At 39.6% G+C, this 24,591-nt stretch overlaps 1 protein-coding gene across 1 annotated transcript in view; it reads right to left on the reverse strand.

The window, feature by feature from the left end:
• Nucleotides 1-24,591, reverse strand: part of ADAMTS20 (ADAM metallopeptidase with thrombospondin type 1 motif 20) — a 185,312-nt gene that overhangs the window by 54,505 nt on the left and 106,216 nt on the right. Inside the window, exons 21-28 of the mRNA XM_065400040.1 lie at nt 24,038-24,202; nt 23,156-23,320; nt 20,254-20,376; nt 17,996-18,097; nt 16,651-16,815; nt 16,115-16,414; nt 15,600-15,761; nt 9,185-9,361 (exon numbers count right to left, since the gene is read on the reverse strand). Of these exons, the coding sequence (XP_065256112.1) occupies nt 9,185-9,361; nt 15,600-15,761; nt 16,115-16,414; nt 16,651-16,815; nt 17,996-18,097; nt 20,254-20,376; nt 23,156-23,320; nt 24,038-24,202 (1,359 nt within the window). The remainder of the gene's footprint in view (nt 1-9,184; nt 9,362-15,599; nt 15,762-16,114; nt 16,415-16,650; nt 16,816-17,995; nt 18,098-20,253; nt 20,377-23,155; nt 23,321-24,037; nt 24,203-24,591) is intronic.

Below are 24,591 nucleotides of genomic sequence, written 5' to 3' on the forward strand. Positions count from 1 at the left end.
TGCATGCAAAGTGCACAGGAGCCAGAGAATTTTGCCTAACAGTACCCATAGAGGCGGTGCCTGCACCTTGTGTCTGTAGCCCCTCTCCTGGCTATATGAGGTGGCAGTGCCCCAGCCCACCTCAATTCCTTCGCATGGAATGCCAAGAGCATAGACTCCAATGCAGAGGGGAAGGAGGATGAGTTGTGGAATACATGTCTGCATCATATCTCAAAGAATAAAAGTTACAGTACAGGTACGTAACTGGTCTTTTTCTTCGAGTAGATGCAGCTATGTATTCCACATAGGTAACTCACAAGCAGTACTTGCAAGGAGTATGGCTCAGAGTCTATTTAAAAAGGGATTGCAGAGATGCCTTCCCAAAGTTTGCATCTGCTCTGGGTGCTGCAGAAATGGCATAATGATCCATTAGTGGAAGTCCTATATTTAAACATCACTTAACAATACAATCAACGTAGCCTGCACTCTCATAGAATAAGTTCACATCCTTTGAGGGGGCATAATCAGAATTATTTCGTATTCTGTCTTGATACAGGAAGTTACCCAACTAGAGATCATCTACAAAGAGGCTGCTTGTCTCTTCATTCAGTGTGAACAAACAAATGAGGCAAAGCATGAGAGAGTTTAGTCCTGCCCAGGTAAAAGTCTAGACATTGCCTGACATCCAATGTATGAAGATGCTACTCCCCCAGGATTGAATGCAGTTTAGAAAAGAACACAGGTACATATACCACCAGATTCAAATGAAGTTGAGAAATCACTTCAGATAACAACTTAGGGTGCGGTCACAAGGTCACTTTGTCTTTGGAGAATTGTGTGTAAGGAGGCTCTGCTATCAAAGTCTGCAACTCACACACTTTCTTCGTAGATGTCATTGCCACCACCAGGAATACAGTTTTTTGATACAAAAGAGAAAAAGAAGAAGATACCAGAGGCTTGATCAGAGCTGCTAAGACCATATTAAGGACCCAGGAAGCAACAGACTCTCTCACTGGTGGGTGGAGACAAAGTATCCCTTTCAAGAACCTTGTTACCATGGTATTCAAAAATACTGACCTCCCATGGATGGGTGAATGAACACCAAACTTGTCATCAGATGCACCCTCAACAAGTAAAAGATCTTATGACTGAAGAAGAAACAAGTACTCCAAGATGTCTTGAATACTAGTCAGCTTTGGTTGAACTCCGTGGGCTAACAATCATATCAAAAAATGCTTCTATTTGGCCAAATAGGCCATTCTGGTAGAAAGCTTCCTATATTGAGTAGAACCTGTCCAACAGCCTCTGAACATCGCTCTTCCTCCTCATTTAACCAGAGAGCAGCCATGTAGTGAGATGCAGAGAGCTGAGCACAGGATGCAAAGTCTGACTGTGATGCTGAGTCAGAAGGTCAGGATGAAGAGGAAGGCATATGGGAGGCCAAATCGATAACAGGAGAAAGTCAGAGAACCAACACTTCCTCAGCCATGCTGGAGCAATGAAGATGACCTGGCACAGTCCAATTTCAGTTTGAAGATCACCTGCAGGATGATTGGAATCAGGGGGGAAAGCATACAGGAGTGCTGGTTCCCAGTCCAGGTAAAAGGTATCAGTCAGGGAACCTGGACCGAGACTCCTCATGAGCAAAACAGATGGCATTTCTTGTTGTCTCTCATAGTGAACAGGTTGATTGTTGGGATGCCCCAAGCTGCAAAGATGGACTGCAGGATACTAGGCTTCAGGGACCACTCATGATTCAGGGGGAAATTTCTGCTGAGGTGATCTGAGTTGATTTTGGACCCTAGGTAAATGATTGGCCACCAAAGTAATGCTCTTACCAATGCAAAACTGCCAGAGGCTGATCCTGACACAGAACATTTGGGTCTGCTCCCCCTTGTCTGTTCTCATAATACATTGCAGTGGTATTGTCAGTTAGTACGTGAACCACTGAGCCCTTGATGTGATCTTGGAAAGTGTGGATGATGAGAAAAAGTGTGACAGGGATGTAGGTGGCCTGAAGCTCCAGGATGTTGATATGCAGTGATGCTTCCTGTTCTGGCCACAAGCCCTGAACTTTTAGTGACCCCAGATGTGCTCCCCAAAACAGTCCTGGTTGGTAGGGGCTGAGCAAGGAAAACCCTGGCATATGTTATCCTGAACTGTCTACCACCATAAGGAGACCAGGAACGGCGGAGAAAGTCGGACCAGTCTGGGCAGGTGATGATGGGTCACATGAAAGACTGACTTCAGTCACATTTGGAGAAGGAGAAGACAGTCTGGCAAAATGGACCACATTTCCAGGAGAGCATCATTAATAGGGAGACCTACTCTCCCTGGAGCAGATGGTTGGAAAATGTACAGGAACTTGTGCATATTCTTCTGTAAAAATTCTGCCTGGATGTCCCAGTAAGCAGCCATATGCTGCTAAAGGTCCTGGTATGCCTTCAAATTCTCAGGCATTGAGGGAGAAGAGAAACCTGGTACCACTGAATCATCAGGAGATGATGAAGAAGCAGCCAAGTACAGCAGAGATGTATTCTGTTCATGAATAACTGGACCCAGATGAGACAAGTCTGGAGGCCCTGAAGAAGACTCAGTTGTCTGAGCTTGTGGTGGATCAGCAACAACATTAGCCACCAACAGGACCCGTGATTTCGCTCTGGAGCTGGCTGAAGAATATGATCTCTGGGACTGAGAAGCACCCCAGGGATTCCAAGGAGGCCTCTGTGGGTACAGATAAGGCACTGGTGGCCAGTAGGCACCAAGCCAGGAGCCCAGGTCCCGACTACACGGAGAGTGCTGATCTCAGTACCGATACTGCTCCAAGAATGGTCCCTGGCACCAATCAAGTGATGAAGGCTGGGAGTAGGACCCTGACCTGGATACCAAGTCCCCCCGTGTTTCTGGTGAAAGCATTGAAGCTAGTCCCAATGGTGTAAGCAGATGGTTAGACTCATCCACAGCCCAACAGGAAAGTGGTACTGGTGCTGATGAGGAATCGGCATAGTTGGTACCAAATATCTGACATCTACTCCTGGTGCCAGGGAAGGGATTGGTACCCAAAGTAGAAGGCAGAAACTGCTGACAAGACAATGTTGGTGCCGAGGAGTGCACCAGTGACAAGGAGGTCCTCAGTGCTAGGCCCAACACTGGCCTCAATTCTACAGTCTGTGGCGCAAAAGGACCAGCCTCCTGTGCCGACAGACACTTTGTCTCTGCAACACGACCAAAGGGTGTTACCAAGGTGGTGGAGGCCGTTGCCCTGGTAACATCCTGGATAAGTGGATAATCCGGAATAGATAGGCAGAGTAACTCTGCTGCCTCCTGGTATGCCTCCTTGGAGATGGTTGGGGCTCTCAGTGTCCTCAGCACAGTACCTGGAAGTGGTTTGATGGACCTACTCCATCCTGCATGCCAGAAGTGGTATGGTGCCGGTCCATACTCTTTTTAGAGGAGGAGGAAGAGTCTCCATGAGCCCTGGGATGGTCCCATTTAGCTTTATGGGACTTCAGTGATCCCGAGGAGGGTGAACGGCTCCTCCGTCTCTTGGGGGAGGTAACAGCCGATCTTAGGCCTCGGTAGAGAAACAGGTAGTGAAACAGGCCTCATGGCCTGCTCGAGAAGGTGCTGTTCCAAGTGTAAGTCTCTGGCCACCTGGTTTCTTTTGGTGAATGATTTACAAACAGAGCACTGCTCCTCAGTGTGTCCCCCTAAACATGGCAAGCATCTCATGTTGGGATCACTATTAGGAATCACCCACCCACATGACGGGCAGTGCTTGAACCCTGGTGAAAGCATCACACAGGGCAATAAGTATCCTAACTAACTAACTTAACTAACACTATCCAGGGTACTAGTGACTATCTAAAAACTATATACATGAACAAAAAAACCCTCAGAAAACTAGGTTTGAATGTGAGCTGGTAACCACACAGAGCTCCGGCTTCAGCCATGGGCAGTGAGAAGGAACTGGGGGTAGAGGATGGGAGTCAGGGCAGCGCTGCCTCATATAGCCAGGGCCACAATGTTCCCTCTAATTTTTTTCAACCATGTGCGGAATGAATTTTATTATGTGCAGCACCAATATCAAGGTAATGTGCGCCACCAGTAGAAACAAAAAACCTAGATATAATATATATTTTTAAAAAGTTAACATAGGTATGGAAGAAGAAGAAAAAATATTAAAACAAGGGATAATTAACAAGGTGCACTGCTTACAACATTGATTTCATATGAAATCAAATAAAAAGAAAATTAACACTGCATAATGTTCAGTAGTCCTCTTTCCCCGCCGCAGCCCCGGGGCTGGGGGAGAGGCATCTCTCCCCACTACAGCCCCAGAGCTGAGAGAGGCGTCTCTCCCCGCCGCAGGCCTGGGGCTTGGAGAGAGCCCCCTCTCCTCACCGTAGCCCTGCATGCCCTAAGTTCCCCCATCAATACCACCCCACCTCCCTCCACTGCCCCCACCCACATCCTATTCCCCACCTCACCCTACACATCCTGCAGGCCCACTTGTGGCTACCCCTGTGTGTGTGCCTGTGCAGCTGTACTAATCAGGTGCGCAGCCCTTGATGGCCTCTTGTGCGGCCGTGCAGGCATGCAGCTTAGAGGGAACACTGGCCAGGGGTGGGATTACAGCCCAAGGCACGAGCACTGCCTCTACTGATACTGCTAAGAAAAATTCTCCAGCTCTGGCATGCTGGGTGTGCACACACCTAGATGGAATATATGGCTGCATCTATTTGAAGAACTCTGAGATCTCTTTCTTGAATGGTATTCAGCTAATTTAGACCCCATCATTGTGTATGTATAGTTGGGATTATGTTTTCCAATGTGCATTACTTTGCATCTATCAACATTTAATTTCATCTGCCATGTTCTTGCCCAGTCACCCAGTTTTGTGAGATCTCTATGTAACTCTTCACAGTCTGTTTTGGATTTAACTATCTTGAATTTGTATCATCTGCAACTTCGCCACCTCACTGTTTCTCGTTTTTCCAGGTCATTTATAAATAGGTTGAACAGCACTGGCCCCAGTACTGATTCTCGGCAGACCCTGCTATTTACCTCTCTCCACTGTGAAAACTGACCATTTATTCCTATCCTTTGGTTTCTATATTTTAACCAGTTATTGATCCATGAAAGCATCTTTCCTTTTATCCCATGATTCCTTACTTTGCTTAAGACTCTTTGGCGTGGGACCTTGTCAAAGACTTTCTGAAAGTCCAAGTACACTGTATCCACTGGATCCTGCTGGTCCACGTTTGTCAAATGCCCTCAAAGAATTCTAATAGATTGGTGTGGCATGGTTTCCTTTTACAAAAGCAGTGTTGACTATTCCCACCATATTTTGTTTATCTACGTCTCTGAAAAGTCTGTTCTTTACTATAGTTTAAATCATTGTGCCTGCTACTGAAGTTAGGCTTACCCCTGTAATTGCCAGAATAGCCTCTGGAGCCTTTTTAAAAGTTGGTGTCACATTAGCTACCCTCGGAACAGATTGTAATTTAAGTGATAGGTTACATGCCACAGTTAGTAGTCCTGCAATTTCATATCTGCGGTCCTTCAGAACTCCTGGGTGAATGACATCTGGTCCTGGTAACTTATCACTGTTTAATATATCAGTGTGTTCCAAAACCTCCTGTACTGACACCACACAACCACTGCAGTGAAGGCCAATGCAAAGAATTGATTTAGCTTCTCCACAACAGCCTTGTCTGCCTTTAGTGCATATTTAGCACTTTGATTGTCCAGTGGCCTCAGTGATTGTTTGGCAGGCTTCCTGCTTCTGATGTACTTAAAAAAAATTTCCTGTTTGTTTTTGTGTCAAATTCATTTTTGGCCTGCCTAATTATACTTTTACACTTGGCTTTCCAGAATTTATGCTCCTTTCTATTTTCGTCACTAGGTTTGACCTCCAATTTTTAAAGGATGTCTTTTTGTCTCTAACTGCCTCTTTTACTCTGTTGTTTAGCATTTTTTTTTTTTTTTTGGTCCTCTTACTGTTTGGATAGTTCCTCTTTTTGAAGTTAAATGCTACTGTGTTGGGTTCCTTTAGCATTTTTCTCCCTACAAGCGTATTGAATTTAATTATGTTATGGTTGCTATTACCAAGCAGTTCAGCTATATTCACCTCTTGGACTAGATCCTGTCCGCCACTTATGACTAAATGAAGAATTGCCTCTCCCCTTGTGGGACTAGCTGCTCCAAGAAGCAATCATTAATGGTGTCTAGAAATATTATCCCTGCATCCCATCCTGAGCTGACATGAATCAAGTCAATATGGGGATAGTTGAAATTCTCCATTATTATTGAACGTTCTATTTTTGTAGCCTCTCTAATCTCCCTGAGCATTTCACAATCACCATCTTGGTCAGGTGATTGGTAGTATATTCCTACTGCTATACTCTTTTTATTCAAGCACGGAATTTCTATCCATAGAGATTCTGTGGTACATTTTGATTCATTTAAGATTTTTACTATATACAACTTTATGCATTCTTTCACATATAGTTCCACTCCCCCACCAGTGTGACCTACACTGTCATTCCTATATATTTTTTATCGTCGTTTCATCATGTTTCTGTGATGCCTATTATATCAATATTCTCATTTAACACCAGGCACTCAAGTTCACCCATCTTAGTAATTAGACTTCTACTATTTATATAAAAGCACTCATATAATTTGTCAATATTTAGTTGTCTTCCTTCATGTGATGTAACTGAAAGGGACCCTTTATTGTTTGACTGTTTCACTTTCAGTTCCTACCTGTACTCCATCAACTTCTATCCTCTCCTCTTTACTGGGATACCGATAACTCACAATTTTATATAAAATGTATGATGTGCTCTTGTCCAGATTCACACTTGTTATCCTATAACATTTTTATTTAAGAATGTAGAACTAGATTCTACCTAGTTCCCACAGAGCCTTTAAGGGGGCAGGAGAGGGGAATGGGAGGGGCAAGGTGAAGATAAGGCAGAATCAAAGAGCTCCGGAGATTACAGGGTGGCTACCAGACACTCATCCAAGGTTGCCCAGCACTACAAAATGGCACATGGAAGGCAGAGTCCTGGGTCTCCCAACCCTTCCATACACACTGGTCAGCAGAGCCAGTGAGATAGGAGTGAAGAAATATTCTAAGTGTAGCAATTTGCAGACTGCACACCACAATGCACCGGGGAGCTCAGAGTAGAAGATTTCTGCTTCTGAGACGGAACACCTCTGGTGCTCCTCCAGGGCTCTGCGACTTTGCACCACCCTAACTAAGGGTTGTGCCAAATACACACAATCTAGCCCTTAGTGATCAATAATTCCAGACAATGTGCATTCATCTAAGCCCTACTTAAAAGGTGATTTGAAATATTTTTTTTAAATGTTCATTATAGTTTTATGTGCTGAATACTCCTAATAGTAAGGTTAAGAAACATAGTCAACACATGTAGCATTTGAATATACTTTCATCTTAGGTCCCCCTACTGGTTTTGATGATCAGCTCCCTCTCGGAGTGACACCCAATATGCAACATGCTGGTGATGTCAACATCACCACAGAACCCCACTAGGGCGTGGAGTCAAGAGAGGGTCAAATAAAGGTTCCTACTGGGTGCTAAAAGGTGCCATTTTAAACCATATGGCTTAGTTTTGAAAGATATAAAATGCACTTTATATCACTTGGGATATAAAATAATATGAAAATCTTTGCAAAACTACATCACATAGGGTTTAATTAAAAGGGCATTTACCTGGGCCCCACTTCCTCAACAGACTGGCTGTATGCTCCACCAGGTTACCATCCCACTTATGACTGTGAGGGCACCCACATATTGCAGTGCAATCTGCAGCATCACTCACAGAACAAACTGACAGTAAGTGATTTCAGGAGATGGGAAAGGAATAAACATTGAGCTTATCATCAGTGATAATGCTGAAAGTTCTGCTCATCCTTTCAGCAGGTAATTCTACAGTTAAACAAAACAAAACAAAAGCATATATTAGTAAGTGTTTGCAAGTCACCAGTTAACATTTGGCAAATGGCTAAACAAGATTTGCTTAACAGACATACAGGCACCAGCATAAGACTGAAACTCTGATTGCACAGTGGAAGAAAGAGATGATATTATAAATTACCAATTAAAACATCTATTTCAATTTATATTTGTACCAAATTTAGGTTATACAATTACATTATTTAAAAATATTTTAAAATTGAAATCTGAAGTTCACTTAATATAATATTTCCACATTCTTTGATCAAAAACACCAAGTTAAATCAGATTGTTAATATACGTAATGTTTAACAGAATTGTGATCCTGGTCCTGCTCCCAATGAAGAGAATGGGATTTTTGCCACTGACTTCAGTGGAGCTGGATCCAGGCCCTATGGTGGTTGCCATTGATCTCTTTACAATTTTTGCACGTTGTCTAATAAATATTACTGTGGCATTCACAGCATAGGGAATACTACCTAGTCCCTTAGCATAGGGTCTACTGTGATTATTTCAGCAATGTATATTATCTGCAAGTGGGAACTGTACAGATTTTAATGGTGATCACTGTATTTGTTTTTACATAATAATAGACAGTGACATATAGATAGGAGCTCTATGATAATTACTTATACAATTATACAGACACCTTTAATTAGTCATTGTTATGTCCACAAATGTAAACCTTTATACACAATTATACATAAAATGCAGAGTACAGTACTGACTGATTACAGGGAAAACAAAATATACATGTGTGTGAGATACATCTAAGTATCAAATGTATCTTTGATTAGAATGTTATGCATTAGATATCTACATGCAAATATAGATATAAATATTTAGATAATACTATAGTACAAATTACAGTATTTATTTTAAATTTAAAATCGCAAATTGATTCCTCCTCCTGCAGAACAGAATAAACTGTTAACCAGCACTATAATCCAGGATGAACAGCAACCACATTTAAAATGTTTCTTATGATTGTTTACATCCTGCTGCCAGACAAGCCAATGGAAGTTTTCCATGTAATTAAATGGGAACAGTAGCAGATGCTTAATAAAGCTACAATGGGTACATTCCACACACAGTTTTGTCTCCCTGTGATCAAACAAAAATACTATATATAATTTATGAGAGAGAGAGAGAGAGAGAGAGAGAAAGGGAAAGGGAAAGAGAAAAAGAAGGAGGAAATAGTGAATACTATCGTACCGATTTCCATGGTCCCCGTTGCCATGAAACATCTCCAGGGCAAGAATGCACATTACATTGTGCCATATTAGGTGGCTTGTCTAGAATTTCACAGCTTTGATCATTCAACATTTGGCCATTAGGAAGCTGACAAATCACTAATCTTGTCTTTATTCCATCTCCACATGTATGAGTACACTAAAAAAATAAAAAAGATATAGTTCAGGGGTCTCATCAACTGTCTTCATATGCCAAACAGATATTTGCATAATCAGTAAACTGTTATTACTATTTAATATTTTTATTGTGCTACTGCCTAGATGCCTCAGGCAAAAATCTTCGTTCCATTTACTAGGTACTCCACCCCTACATAACGAAAAGGCAGTTTGTGCCCTAAAGAGCTTACAAAACTACAGTTTTATATTTAATTAACATTTGTCTACAAAAGACAAGAAGATAGAAAACAGTCTGCTCCTTCAGGCAGAAGTGAACACTAGTGTGAGAGAAAAAAATTAAGAGAAACTAGTAAGTCTTCAGGGTTAGCACCCAGAGTCAGTGTAGCATGTACCCCTTTTTCTGTGATAAGGGCAAATGGAAATTGGGCATGAAACTAAGTTTCCTGCTTGAACAAGAGAACCCCCAGGAACACTGGGCAACAAAGTACACTATCCATCCTGATGTTCATATTCTGATTCTTAAAGGCCATTTGTTTTGTAGACATAGGTGTCTCCTGATATACATACTACATATTTATTTTTTCAAATTTAAAGTTATTGTTTTGTAGAACAGAAACAAAAAGAGAGAAACAAACTTTAGCCAGCAGTTCTGTCAAATGTTACATGTTCTGCTAAAACAAATGGAAAAGCTAGTTTGGATTCACTCTAGCCCAAGCTCACTCCTAGTTAACTTAATCCATTCCTCTCAGAAAATATTGCTTATTTATAATAAACTATTAGAAATAAATTATAATCTGATGAGGAAACAATATGTCCTACTCCTTTATTGTCGTATACTCTGTTTCTTTATTAAGAAAATACTAAACCAAAGGAGGGCTGTATATACTGTACAAAGCAAATTCCTTAGTGTGCAGGTATTAGCAGAGAAAATGCCATGATGCACAGGCTAGGCCTAGGGAACTAAGTTACTAGAGCTGGTGAATAACATGAAAAAAATCAGATGTTGAATTTTCCATTTTTACTCATAAAATTCAAAAATTCATCTACTAGTTATTGAGGTACATGGGATTCAATATGTAGGAGGTAATGCAAGTGAGAACCTAGGTCAGAATAAACTCAAAATATTTGTTAAACTTTACATGTGGTCTTTGGCACAGAATCTATGGTTAAAGTTTGCTCAGACATGCAATAGAGAATCCCTTCCTTACTTTCACAATTGAAAACAGTTCATACAAACCATCACAATTAAAGAGGGGAAGTTGAGATTCTCTTGACTTAAAATGTCTGTATCCTCCACAGGTCATCTTATTTGTCTCTTTGAAATGGTTTAGCTATTTCCCTTGCTCACTTTTCAAATACATGATCTCCCTTTCAAAGAAGGTTACCATTTTCCATAGTATTAAGTTACTGCTACAACCCAGTTCTTCTTTCTCCATCTACTGCGTGCTCCACATGCCCTGAGAACAGTAATTCTTGCAACACTTCTAGTCAGCTGTACAGTAAGCTTCAACTTCTGAGAAAACTTTTCACTTGCTAGGAGACTAGGTACTAAACAACAGGAATATGAAATGCTCACTTATGAGCATAAATTCAACCTAGGTGCTATTTCTGAAACCTGGTGGGAAGAGTTGGATGTTAAAATCAATGGTTACAACCTATTTAGGAAGGATCAAGTGTGCAAAGGGGGAGGGGAGTAGCACTCTATGTAAAAATTGGCATTACTTGCTTCAAAGACATTGACGACTCAGAAACAAGTGTTCTTAAATGTTTATGAATCAATGTCATGAAAGATACAGCACAACATAGAATACTAGCTGGTGTCTGCTACAGACCACCAAATCACACAAGAGAACAAATGACTGGCTCGTAAGCGCCTATCTGTAATGGGAAGGGAAAAAATAGCTGTGTTATCATGGGGGACTTCAATTTGCGTGACATGTAATCATAGAATTATAGAAATGTAGGGCTGGATGTGACCACAAAGGTCATCTAGTTCATCCTCTGGTCCTGCAGCAGGACTAAGCAAATATAGACCATCCTTGACAGGTGTTTGTTTAATCAGCTCTTAAAAACTTCCTCCAGTGAAGGGGGTTCCACAATCTCCCTTGGTAACCTATTCCAGTACTTACTATCCTCATAGTTAGAAAGATTTTCCTAATACCTAACCTAAACTCCCTCGGTGCAGATTAAGCCCATTACTTCTTGTCCTACTTTCAGTGGACATGGAAAACAACTGATCACTGTCCTTCTTATAACAGCATATTTGAAGACTATCAGGTCCTTTCCCCCACCCCTGTCTTCTTTTCTCAAGACTACACATGCCCACTTTATTTTAAACCTTTCCACATAGGTCATGTTTTCTAAACTTTTTATCATTTTTGTTTCTCTCTTCTGGACGCTCCAATTTGTCCACATTGTTCCTTAAGTGTGGCACCAAGAACAGGACACAGTATTCCAGCTGAGGCCTCACCAGTGTCGAGCAGAGCAAGACAATTACCTCTCGTGTCTTACATACAAACACTCCTCTTAGTATACCCCAGGATGCTATTAACCTTTTTGCAACTGCATTACATTGACAACTCGTATACAATTTGTGATCCACTATAGCTTGCAGAACCGTTTCTGCAGTACTACTGCCTAGTCAGTTATTCCCCATTTGGTAGTTGTGCGTTAGATTTTTTTCACTCCAAAGTGCAGTACTTTGCACTTGTCTCCATTGAATTTCATCTTGTTGATTTGAAATCAACTCTCCCATTCATCAAGGTCGTTTTGAATTCCCATCCTGTCCACCAAAGTGCTTGCTGGCCCTCCCAGCTCAGTGTCATCCACAAATTTTATAAGCATACTCTCCACTCCATTATCCACGTCATTAATGAAACTGGACCCAGGACCCTGAAGGACCCCACTAGATAGATCTTCCCAGTTTGACAGCGAACCATTGATAACCAGTCTTTGAGTACAGTTGGTTAAACCAGTTGTGCACTCACAGTAATTTCATCTAGACCATATTTCCCTAGTTTGCTTATGAAAATGATTGTGACTGTGTCAAAAGCCTTACTAAAATCAAAATACATGACATTTTCTGCTTCCCCTATCCACTAGGCCAGCAACACTGTCAAAGAAGGAAATTAGGTTGGTTTGGCATGATTTGTTCTTATCAAGCTATTATCTTCTAGGTGCTTATAAACCAATTGTTTAATAATTTGTTCCAGTATCTGGAGGTCTCATGCTGACAGTATAAAAACACCCTTGGAATGTCTAAAAATTGCAAATAGCAATTTCCTAACTCAAAATGTTTTGCGGTCAACATGGGGTAATTCTATATTAGACCTCATCTTGACAGACAGCAAGGAATTGACCACAGAACCAAAAAATTGTGATAGCTTAGGAACAAGTGATCATGACTTGATCTCATTTACAATGCGAAAGCAGAATGAAGTCCAGACGGGTAATACATGTACTTGGTGCTTTAATAAAGCCAATTTTACAAAGCTGAAAATAATTATGAGACAAATCAGTTGGGAGAAAGAATTTAAACAGAAAAAAGGGAATGATTGACGAGGGAAGCAAACGGACACAAGGAGAACTTCATAGCCAGAAGAGTTAAGGACTATAAGAAGGAGGGCTTTTTTTAAAATATATTAGAAACAAAAGGGATTCTAATAATGGTACTTAGCCATTACTAGACAGAAATGGTAGAATGGTAGAATTATCAATGATAATGCAGAAAACGCAGAAGTATTCAAAAATATTTCTGTTCTGTATTTGGGAAAAAGCCTTGTGATGTAATCATTTCATATGATGATGATTTAATACTTTCCAATCCAACAGTAACTCAGAAGGATGTTAGAAAGCAGATATTAAAGCTAAACATTTTAAAATCAGCAGATCCAGATAACTTGCATACAAGAGTTTTAAAAGAGCTGCCTGAAGAGCTCTCTGGACCATTAATACTGATTTTCAATAAGTCTTGGAAAACTGAGGAAGTTCCAAAGGATGGAAAGAATGGTACAGGGCTGTCATCCTGACATCCATCCCAGGCAAAAAAAAATGGACTGGCTTATACAGTACTTGATAAATAAAGAATGAAAGTAGGGTAATATAATTAATGCCAATCAACATGGGTTTATGGAAAATAGATAATTTCAAACTAACTTGATGTCATTTTTTGATGAGATTACAAGTCTGATTGATAAGGTAGTAGTCCTGATGTATTATAGACTTCTGTAAGGCATTTGATTTGGTACCACACAACACTTTAAGAAACTAGAACAATGCAAACATTAAAAATTGACATATTAAATGATTAAAAACTGGCTAACTGCCAGGTTTCAAAATACAACTGTAACTGGGCAATTATTATCAAGCTGATGTGTTTCTATTGGGGTCCTGCAAGGATCTGGTCCTATGCTACACCTCTACCCCGATACAACGCTATCCTCGGGAGCCAAATAGTCTTACCGTGTTATAGGTGAAACCGCGTTATATCGAACTTGCTTTGATCCGCCAGAGTGCGCAGCCCCCCCCCCGAGCACTGCTTTACCACGTTATAGCCGAATTCGTGTTATATTGGGTCACGTTATATCGGGGTAGAGGTGTATTTAACATTTCTATGAGCAACATGGAAGAAAAGAAAATCACTAGTGATAAAGTTTGCAGATGGCACAAAGATTGGGGGAGCAGTAAATAATGAAGAGGATAGGTCACTGTTACAGAGTGATCTGGATCACTTGATAAGCTGTGTGCAAGCAAATGATATGCATTTTAATATGGCCAAATGTAAAATCCTACATCTAAGCACAAAGAATGTAGGTCATTCTTACAAAATGGGGGATTCTCTCCTGGGAAGCAATGACTCTGAAAATGACCTGTGGTCAAAAGGGCTAACCCAATCCTTGGATGTATAGACAGAGAATATCAAGTAGAAGTAGGGAGGTTATATTAACTCTGTATTTGGCACTAGTGCAGCTGCTAGTGGAATACTATGTCCAGTTCTGGTGTCCACAATTCAAGAAAGATTTTGACAAATTGGAGAGGGTTTAGAGAAGAGCCACATGAATGATTAAAAGATTGGAAAACATGCTTTATAGTGAATCAAAGAGCTCAATCTGTTTATCTTAACAAAGAGAAGATTAAGGGTTGACTTGATTACAGTCTATAAGTAGCTACTTGAGGAACAGAAATTTGATAATAGAGGGCTCTTTAGTTTATCAGAAAAAGGTATAACCAGATCCAATGCCTGGAAATTGAAACTAGACAAATTAAGACTAAAAACAAGGTGCACATTTTTAACAGCGAGGATAATTAACCATTGGAACAATTTACGAAGGGTCGTGATGGATTCTCTATCACTGGACATTTTTAAATGAAGATAGGATGTTTTTTCTAAAAGATATGCTCTAGTTCAAATAGGAGATAATTCAAGGAAGTCCTATGGCCCACGATATACAGTCTAGATGATCACGAGGTCCCTTCTGGCTTTACAATCTATTAATCTTTTATTTCACCTTCTTGTATTTTCTTATGGTGGCTGTTAGACCAGGAGTTCTCAAACTGGGGGTCGTGACCCCTCAGGGAGTTGCGAGGTTATTATGTGGGGGGGTCGCGAGCCGTCAGCCTCCACCCCCAAACCCTGCTTTTCCTCCAGCATTTATAATAGAGTTAAATATAAAAAATGTGTTTTTAATTTATAAGGGGGGTCGCACTCAGAGGCTTGTTGTGTGAAAGGGGTCACCAATTCAGAAGTTTGAGAACCACTGTGTTAGACAATGATTTTTGGAGTAAACCCTTATCCCACCCAAATCATCTTTTTAGAAAAGAAAATAATCTTAAATCTCTCCTGGTTCAAGACACTACTAGAGTGGAGCATTGAATTAAGGAAATTTTACAACTCCCAATTAGACTAATGAATAATTGCCATGTGTCAGGCAGCATGACAAAGCTATAACCACTAGCAAGTCCGCACTGGTCTACTGCTTATAGATATGGTGACCAGATGCCAGTAATCAACAGAAACAACACGCCCTTTTATAGGCAATCTATATCACAAAGGCTGGATTAATCATTGAACAAATAAATGGCTTATTCATTGTGAAGACAGTGGTAGATAAAAACTGTTTGAGTTTGAAAATGTTTGATCCTTTTTAGACTAGTAAAAAAGATTTTCTCTTGCATACATACGTAAATAATTATTTTACCTTTTTAAAAAAAATGCTCAAAAGGTTCACAATTTTTTTTAAAAAATTGTGAAATAATCTTACTTCTCCCCAGTTCCCATAGTTCCATCGTGGACAGGGTCCAGAATCACAGTGCCTTGACTCTGGGGGCTTTGTTGCCTCATCACAATGACTAGCACTTATTCCATCCACATCTTGACACACTACAACACGACGTTGGAATCCACCTGCACAAGTACTAGAGCACTAGTAAAACAAAAGGCAAATATACATCTTTGTTAGTTGTGCAGGCACTGCTATGTACAATATATTGCTTAAATGAATTTGAAAATAAGAAATTTGGAAATTGGCACTGAACTATAAATTAAAAACCCCAAAAAAACAATGTTGTAAAGGTTCTAAACATTCTACATTTTAAAAATCAAAATAAATTGTTTTTGATTAAACATATTAAAATATTGCTTTTAAAATAAAAATGTATACTTAAGCTTACCAAATAGGTACTGTACTACAACATCATTTTCAGAAATGTTAAAAAAGAAAACTCTAATGCATGCAGAATGATGAACATAGTAAATACATTTTAGTAGTTTGCTTACTGCTCCCCATGGTCCTGTTCTCCACTGGTTTCCTCCTACAGAAGGATGGCTCCATTGATTTACATTATCTTGTGGGTGATGGCCCCTGTGTATTGGAGGGTAATCTAGTTCTGGAAAATGGCTTGGATGGTCATGTATTTTAGGAATATGACGATAAACTGGCAGGCATGGAGGCATGTTACACTCTTGCTTGTTGGAAGGACGGCTTTCGGGATCACAGTAATTCTCATCAATTTGTTGATGGTAGTTGACACAGACAACTTGTCTTGTTGTTATTCCATTATCACATGTAACTGTGCACTGACCAAAAATTAACCCAACACTTGTGATACAACATAACATCAAAAAACAATAACTAAAGATATTCATATTTACTTTTGAAATTAATAAAAGTATAATTAATTTTTTCAGGGCACAGACAGTCTCTTCATACACCTCTACACAGCACTTAGCACAATGAAGACCCAATTCTAATCAGAGCCTTTGGGCACTAACTAATATAAATATGCAACAACAACAATAAAATCAATACTTACGGGTGACCAATTTCCAGCTTGCCATTCTCCACATGGACTAAAACAGTTTGAAATCTCAGCTGGTCTGGGTAAGTGTGTACAGAGTGATTCATCAGCAACTCCACCATGAGCATCCCTACAACTCACATAGCGAGCACGGTTACCTTTTCCACAAGATGCAGAGCACTATGAAGCAGAACAATATATGTTGATCATATTTTATTAGATCAAAAAATCCAAAATTAACTTGCAAACGTAAGCATATTTAGTACTAACATGATTTAATATAGGTTTTAATCCATAAATTAAACACAGAGCCAGATTCCAACCTCAATTATACTGATATAAATCCAGAGTAACTCTTCAAGTAACCCAAGATGTGTATTTGTCTCAGCCTGTATCACCTTTCTTGGCCTCTCTCCATGGTGAATAGCTCCCTTTAAGGTGAAGTCTTGGGAGCAACTGCTAGTGGGGAAGCCCTGACAGTGTGGCTCTAATGCAGCTCTGCTTTCGGGGAATGAGGGGTGGAGTACTGCTGGATTGGCCTGACATGCACGGCTCACAGAAGGGCTATGGGGTTTGGATGTGCAACCTTAAATGTTTCACATGAGTGTACGTGTTAAGATGTAGTCTTCAAAATATATGATTGCATTATCACGTAATTATTATTATTATTTTCTACAGTTTAGATGCCTATAGGTAGCATCTTCCTATACTTTTCAATTATTTTATTGAGACTAATTTTATTGACATAATGATAAAGTATATTTAGGGCCTGATTTATAACATCATTACTCTGTTTTTGACACCAGCATAAATCTATCAAGCCCTCCCTGATGTGTTCATATCTCAAAAACTGTCCATAAATTGTGTCAAAGGCATTTTGAGTAGGCATTATCTCAATCCGGTCTCAATTTCAGTACACTTTGCACTACACACCTAAATTAGACATGCATGCATGTCTCAGTTATACACCTTATGAACTTACAAAAAATATACAGGATCAGTGCATCTTTTCAAATGTTCATATCTCAGATAAATCAAAGCCAATTTTTAACAGAGTACTCAAAGACACTTCTTTTCAATGAAGTTTATTTACATGCAAAATTACAACTTTAACCCCACCACTATTCAACAGTACAGCTGTTTAAACCAAAGGCATCAATAATCCTTTTATAATGGGAAAAAAATTATATTTTCACTCTCCCAATGCTTAAAAACTTGTGAATCACTTTTGCACAAACAACCCCCAAAAGTTCATCTTTTCAGACCGAAAGATAAAATTTAAGTTCTAAGCACTGAAAAATGGGACAGAATGGGAACTTTCTGAACTATATAATTATGCCCACTGTAATATATTACATACTGGGGTCCATGATCCATATCTCCACTGAGTCACCTTCCCTATGACAGGAAGCGATGTTGTCCATAATTTTGTGGTTTCTGGACAAGGAGGCATTTCACAGTCCTGTGCAAAAAATAATAATGTAAACTTTAAACACATTTTTCAGAACTGTAAAAAGCAAAGCAAATCACCATTATATTATGGTAACACTATTTTTCAGTAATACTGTTCTCTACTTTTCCATAGCCTTATTCAATGGTGTTTAAAAGAACAGTTTTTACCCCATAGTTATTATGGTTTTTCAAGATCTATTGTCCACACAGATTCCACTTTTGAGGATAGATTCATAAAGGGACTTAGGGGCCTAAGTACCAGATTTAGGCACCATTAGTATTCTCAAAACCCCCATTCAGCTGCTGCCTAAGTTTTTGCAGTACAAGTTCCATAGGTGCATATTTCTCTGCCTTATTGGCATCTGGGTGCCTAAGCCACAGTGTGATCCACGAACTAGGGGAAGATAGGCGCTAACTCATCCATGGGGCTCGATCTGGTAGGCATGCTCACAGGCCACCTAACTCCATACAAAACAGCCAGGAGAAGGAGGAGGAGCTTCATTATAATTTTTAGCCTAGCTGTGAGGGTAATCACACAGGTTGTGGGAGACCACCAGCTCAAGTCCACACTCTGCCTGATGAGACAAGATTTGAATAAGGAGTTGCTACCTCTCAGGTAAGTGCCCTAACCACAAGCCTATGGGATATTCTGGTGCAGGTTTCCTTCAATTCTCCTGCTGAAACTGTTGCAATTTGGATAAATTATTAAATAGTCATTGGGCCTGAAAGAGAGAAGGAGAATAACTCCATAGTTGGTGGGTAGGGCATTCTTTTGGGAGGTGGGAGACCCAGGATCTAGTCCTCCTGCTCCAATGACTCTTGTACAGAGGGGAGGGGGAAAACCTATCTCTACGCAGTCCTTAATCTGCAGATTTTTGTTTTGTTTATTTTGAGCCTATGGGCAAAAACAACTTATTTAAGGCTAATAATGAATTAACAATGAATTAATAATGAAGTAACTAGCAGTAACTACTCCAACCTATAGAACTGTATCAGCTAACTTGCTCAGACGAAGGAAGGCAGACACGATCTATCTCACAACCACGGGCGATAAGAAGAAACCGAGTATGAGTTGTGGCTGCCTTGTCCTTTATGCCCTCAGCTACAGGGCACAGGCATGGCCTCCGCAGACACTGCTATTCAGAAGAATCTGATCTCCTGTGTATGTAGTGCATGTGCACCAACAGTTGAATCTGTGGGGACAATCACTTGAAGCAGCAGCTTTATTTCCACATTTCAATCAATTATGACATGCTTATACATTTGCAAGGCTTGTTTAAGTACTCCTCTTCTGGAGCAGCCTGATCCCCAACAGCAGGCAAATTCACTCGCTGCTTCCTCTTAAATAACTCTTTCACCAACGTTACAATCAATGGGCCCTGTGTTCTTTGTGTTCCTTGGGCTGATGATTGGACTCAGCCCTAGGAGCTTGCTGGTGTTCTGGAGCTGTACCGGGTACTTAATATGTGGTTCCTCCACCCAGTGGCTGGATGTACATATGAATACACAACCCCTATGGACTCCAGAACATTTGCATTATATTATTAAAAGGAATCAAAGATCAATTGAGTATAACAAACAAACACTTTATTAGGGGAAATGATAGGATTAAATTAAAAGAAAGGGAAGGATAGGAATCCAGAATAAAAGGAAAGGGCAGGGAACCAAGTTATACCGGCTTATACAACTAAAATATATTAACCTCAGAGATTCCTCCCTCAAGTAGTCATATCACCCCACTATTAACTAAACATGATCAGAATCCCACAACAGAGTCTGCCCCCAGCCTGCATGTGGTCAGCCTATGCATATTGCTCCAGGCACTGGAGCGTTTTAGTATTAATCAAAGGTTCTTTTGACTGTCTGCAAAAGTCTGGGCAGTCCCAGGCATGTGCAGGCTATTCAGGGAGTGGTTGGCTGTCCAGGAATGTCAGTCATGCTCCTGCCCCATAACGCCTCTTCTCTTGCTCCGCCTCCACTATCCAGATTTGAAGTACACAATATGGACACTTAGTTTCAGTATAATATTCCCAGCCTCTAGGCTACTGGGAAATACTTCTCTGAAGCCCCCCGCCCCCATGGCAATGAGGCTACATTTATATAATTGGGTTTATTTAAATAAAAAAACAAATAATTGTTTGCTTGAAGTGCATTTGTTTGACTTACCTGACTGTCTCTAGGGCGGGTAGCAGCATTGCACTCTCTGTCATCCTCTAAAATAACTCCATAAGTGCCAGTCACACATTTGACTGCACGCATTTGGTATCCACGTCCACATGTCACAGCACACTGTCAAAGACAAAAATTTTAATTGCTTCAAATAGTTTAAAACTTGGTCATCATTTTAAAATGTTGATACAATTTCTACTTTTAAACAACATCCATGTAACAAGAACAGGAACATAATAATCTAGAAATATTTTTTTTGCACAGTCCTTTTTAAAATTTAAATTTATTCTCTCTCTAAAAATATTCTAATGATAATTTAACAGGTGGAATAACTTTAATATTGAATAATAATTCTGAATAACTACTGCGCAGGAGCTAATTTACATGCTTAATTACCATACCAATAATTGTATTAAACATATCTACGAATGAAAAGTTATACATAACTTGCCATTTTATGCACAATTAGCATTATTTAATCTACTTTCAGGGAACTGCATGTCTAAAACTCTGAAAATCAGACCCTCATTGTACAGCAATTGGCCTGCTCACTTTACTCTGCTTATTAGCCTTCAAAAATGTTTAACAACTATGGTTAATGCAAATACAGTACATTTATTTCCCTGATAATCATCTTTATCCACAATCATGTCCCCTCCAAACATTGCTCAAGTCACAGGAAGTGCCCCTTTCATATCCCACTGGATATCAAACCTCAACCATCCAACCCCAACCTCTCTCTCTAGGACAAAAAAGAAAAACAGCTGTATTAGAAGAATATGCAAAACACCCTTTGTGCTTCTATAATCCTGATAACATCCAGGCTTCAGATTGCTCCAGACATAAATCAGACCACCCCTCAGGATGCTCCAATTTACACAGGCAGCCAACAGCTCCAGAGGCCACTACAGCACGCAGAGATTGCAAGACACAGGGATGTCCTGGTCATTTAAAAGCCACAATGGAGATATGCTACCCCAAGCATACCCCACAGGAATCTTCCAGGGCTGGCTATGCTGGCCTTAAGCAGAGTGACCATACGTTGTGTTTTTTCATATAGTGTCCCAAGAAATTACCTCAGGATCATATCAAAACATTCGGGTTTTTATAGCTTCAAAATTTTTGTTTAAGATGCATTGTACACCAAGCAGAATTAACTTTCTGTTACTAGGATCAAACAGTCCAGTGAAACAAGCTTCCAGTGTGATAAACATTGTAGGGAATGAAGTGAAAAGTCAAATCAGTGTAGATCAGTGGTGTGCAACCTGCGGCCTGCAGGCTGCACGCAGCCCGTCAGGGTAATCTGCTGGCGGGCCATGAGACAGTTTGTTTACACTGACCGTCCGCAGGCACTGCCTTCCACAGCTCCCAGTGGCTGCGGTTCGCCGTTTCCGGCCAATGGGAGCTACGGGAAGCGGCGCGGATTACACGTGCGGCCCGCGGGCTGCAGGTTGCCCACCACTGGTGTAGATGCTATGAAAGCTGTTCTTTTGCTCAAAGTTAATGTTAATGACCCTTCTTCATTATATACTCATTCAGGACTCTTACGTTATCAGAAAAAATCCTGTATTCTAAGAAATATGCACATATTGTTAAGTATCAGAGGGGTAGCCATGTTAGTCTGGATCTGTAAAAGCAGCAAAGAGTCCTGTGGCACCTTATAGACTAACAGACGTATTGGAGCATGAGCTTTCGTGGGTGAATACCCACTTCGCATCCGACGAAGTGGGTATTCACCCATGAAAGCTCATGCTCCAATATGTCTGTTAGTCTATAAGGTGCCACAGCACATGTTGTTGTTAAATCAGAAGTTGGCAGTAAAAATTGCAGTTTATGAGTAGATGCCAATGCATGGAATTTGGAGTAATGAGGATGGAGAGTTTTGTTTTGTTGTTATTACACGGATTTCTTATTTGGCAAATTTCTTGTAGGTGTTGTATCAGAAATGCCAAGTATAGCAATTACTTACATGGAAAAGTAATATTATGAAAGTATCTAATGGATTTTTAGCTCATTTTAATGCAATTTAGCAGCTGGAAATGAAGAGAAGCCAGTACTGGTGACAGATCATTAGCAATTGTTCCGCAGACTCCCAGCACTACACTAAATTTGAGGAATTCTGCCTTCGATGGAGAGAGATTAGATAGATTAAAAGTTCTACAGAAGTGAAAAGTATAGTTTAAGAATGTGCTTATAGGCCTCTTCTCTGCAAGGTCTCTGCATCTCACAGGTAAAAGAAATATTATCATATGCTGTCCAGCTCCCTAGCTACAAGTTCTCACTGAATATCAGAGACTTCTTCTGAATAACCTGAAAACAATGCTGGCTTGATTATTCAGATGGGACTCTATCAAATTAAGGACCCTTCTTCTGAACTATTTTTCAACTACTTTACTAGAAATATCCCTCTTTCAAACGAATACATCCTATTTTGGAATTTTGCAGTATATTGGATGTATACCAGATATATGCCTTTAGAAACAAAGCACACACTGCTGAATTGTAAATACACTTATTTTAATTAAAATAAATAAGATGAGCATTTTTCCTAAAGATTATATGTCATATTAAGCAGCTGGAGATTCTTAACAGTATCATTAGCTTGGCATATATAGTCTTATATTTTAAATCAAGGATGCCCCTAAAAGAGCAGATTTGTCTAGAAATGACTGGCTGGACATTTACCACCAATATGACTGCTCTGGGAATTGCATCTACTTTCATTAATTTTGGGTTAGCAACACTTTTTACTCAACACACGTAAAACATGCTGAGGTGTGACAGAATCTTACAACCTTAGCAATTATATTCCAACAGAAAATATTTTAAAACTTTGCTGTTGCATGATCATTCAAAAGTCTGGAATAGATGAAAAAAGCAAAAATGCTTATGTACTCACTGATCCCCATGGTCCTACTTGCCAAGATGCACATTCATGAAGTTCACATGATCTTACTGATTCTGGTCTAGAGTTTGGATTACAGAAGTTCTCTCTCAGTTTTTCATCATTCAGGTGACACCATACTTGTCGATGCCTCATTCCCTTCCCACATGTCACAGGACACTACATAGTGATAACATTACATTTGTCAGCTGATAAAAAGTATGAAATATAAATTTATAGATTCACCTTTTCCAGTCATTTGTTGGACTTCAGTTAATATACAGCTAATCACAAAAACATTTTTATAGTTTAATACAACCAATTCTTTATTTTCTTGCTTTCTAACCAGTTCCCAGTTCAAGGATATACCAGTCCAATGATCTATAAACATTTCCCCAGCTATAAAAATGTGAATACAAATTAGAGTTCATTTACTCATTAATATTAAAGTAAAGTATTATAAAATGTATACTTATCATAAATTATGAAAAAACATATGTCATAACTTCCAGAGGAAACATGCTTAGCCCATTCACAATTCAGAGAAAGCCAGTATAATCTACATGAAAATATAAACAATAATGTGCTTTGCTTGACTTCTAAGTTTGTATTACTTCAGAAAAATTAGTGGTAAGATATTAGATAAAATCCCTGTAAGAACCCTCACAGTCTTCAAATGACATTTCTGGGAAAAACTGAATTACAAGACATCAAGCAAGCTATCTGGAGAGCTTTGCAAAATTGTAGCATTAGAATATGCTATATTTAATTTACAATGAAAATAACTAGTAATACCAAAACTGTGAACATTTAAAAAGTACTGCTTACATTTAAAGTAATTTTAAAAGTAGTATAATAATATCAAAGGAGCCTGAAGTTTTGCGTGATTAGTGTTACCTCACTCCAATCACTAGTAGCCCAGTTTGGACATAAAAACTCATTACAGTTCTGTGTTACAATCCTTGAAAGCTCATGGCATTCTCTATCAGCTAGCCGACGACCAAAGTTGTTCATACAAAAAGCTTCTCTCGTTCTTATGCCTCTCTCACAGCTCCTGGAACACTGTAATATAGAAAAAAGTAAAACAGAGCACAAGAAATGTACTGTAACAAAGACCAATTCAAGCTACATTAAAAATAGATCTATTTGGCCAAATTCATCCCTGGTGTAACTCTATAGACGTCAAATAAATATCTCAGAGATAAATTTGTTACTTTGCTGTTTAGCTCCATGATATAGTTCATAAACTAACGTTAAGGCTGCAATTTTATACCTTATCTTCTATAAAATACATTTAAAACATTATATTAATAGAAAGCAATTTAAATTACAAAATAAAGCACTTCCAAGTTAGGAAATGCCAGATTTAGGATTGCATCCATCCTGTGTATTGAACGATGCAGGGATTCTGTGGAAAAAATAATATATGATCATGCAATTAAAGACTGTAA

The sequence above is a fragment of the Emys orbicularis genome, chromosome 1 (assembly GCF_028017835.1).
Source record: "Emys orbicularis isolate rEmyOrb1 chromosome 1, rEmyOrb1.hap1, whole genome shotgun sequence".
Taxonomy (NCBI): Eukaryota; Metazoa; Chordata; order Testudines; family Emydidae; genus Emys; species Emys orbicularis.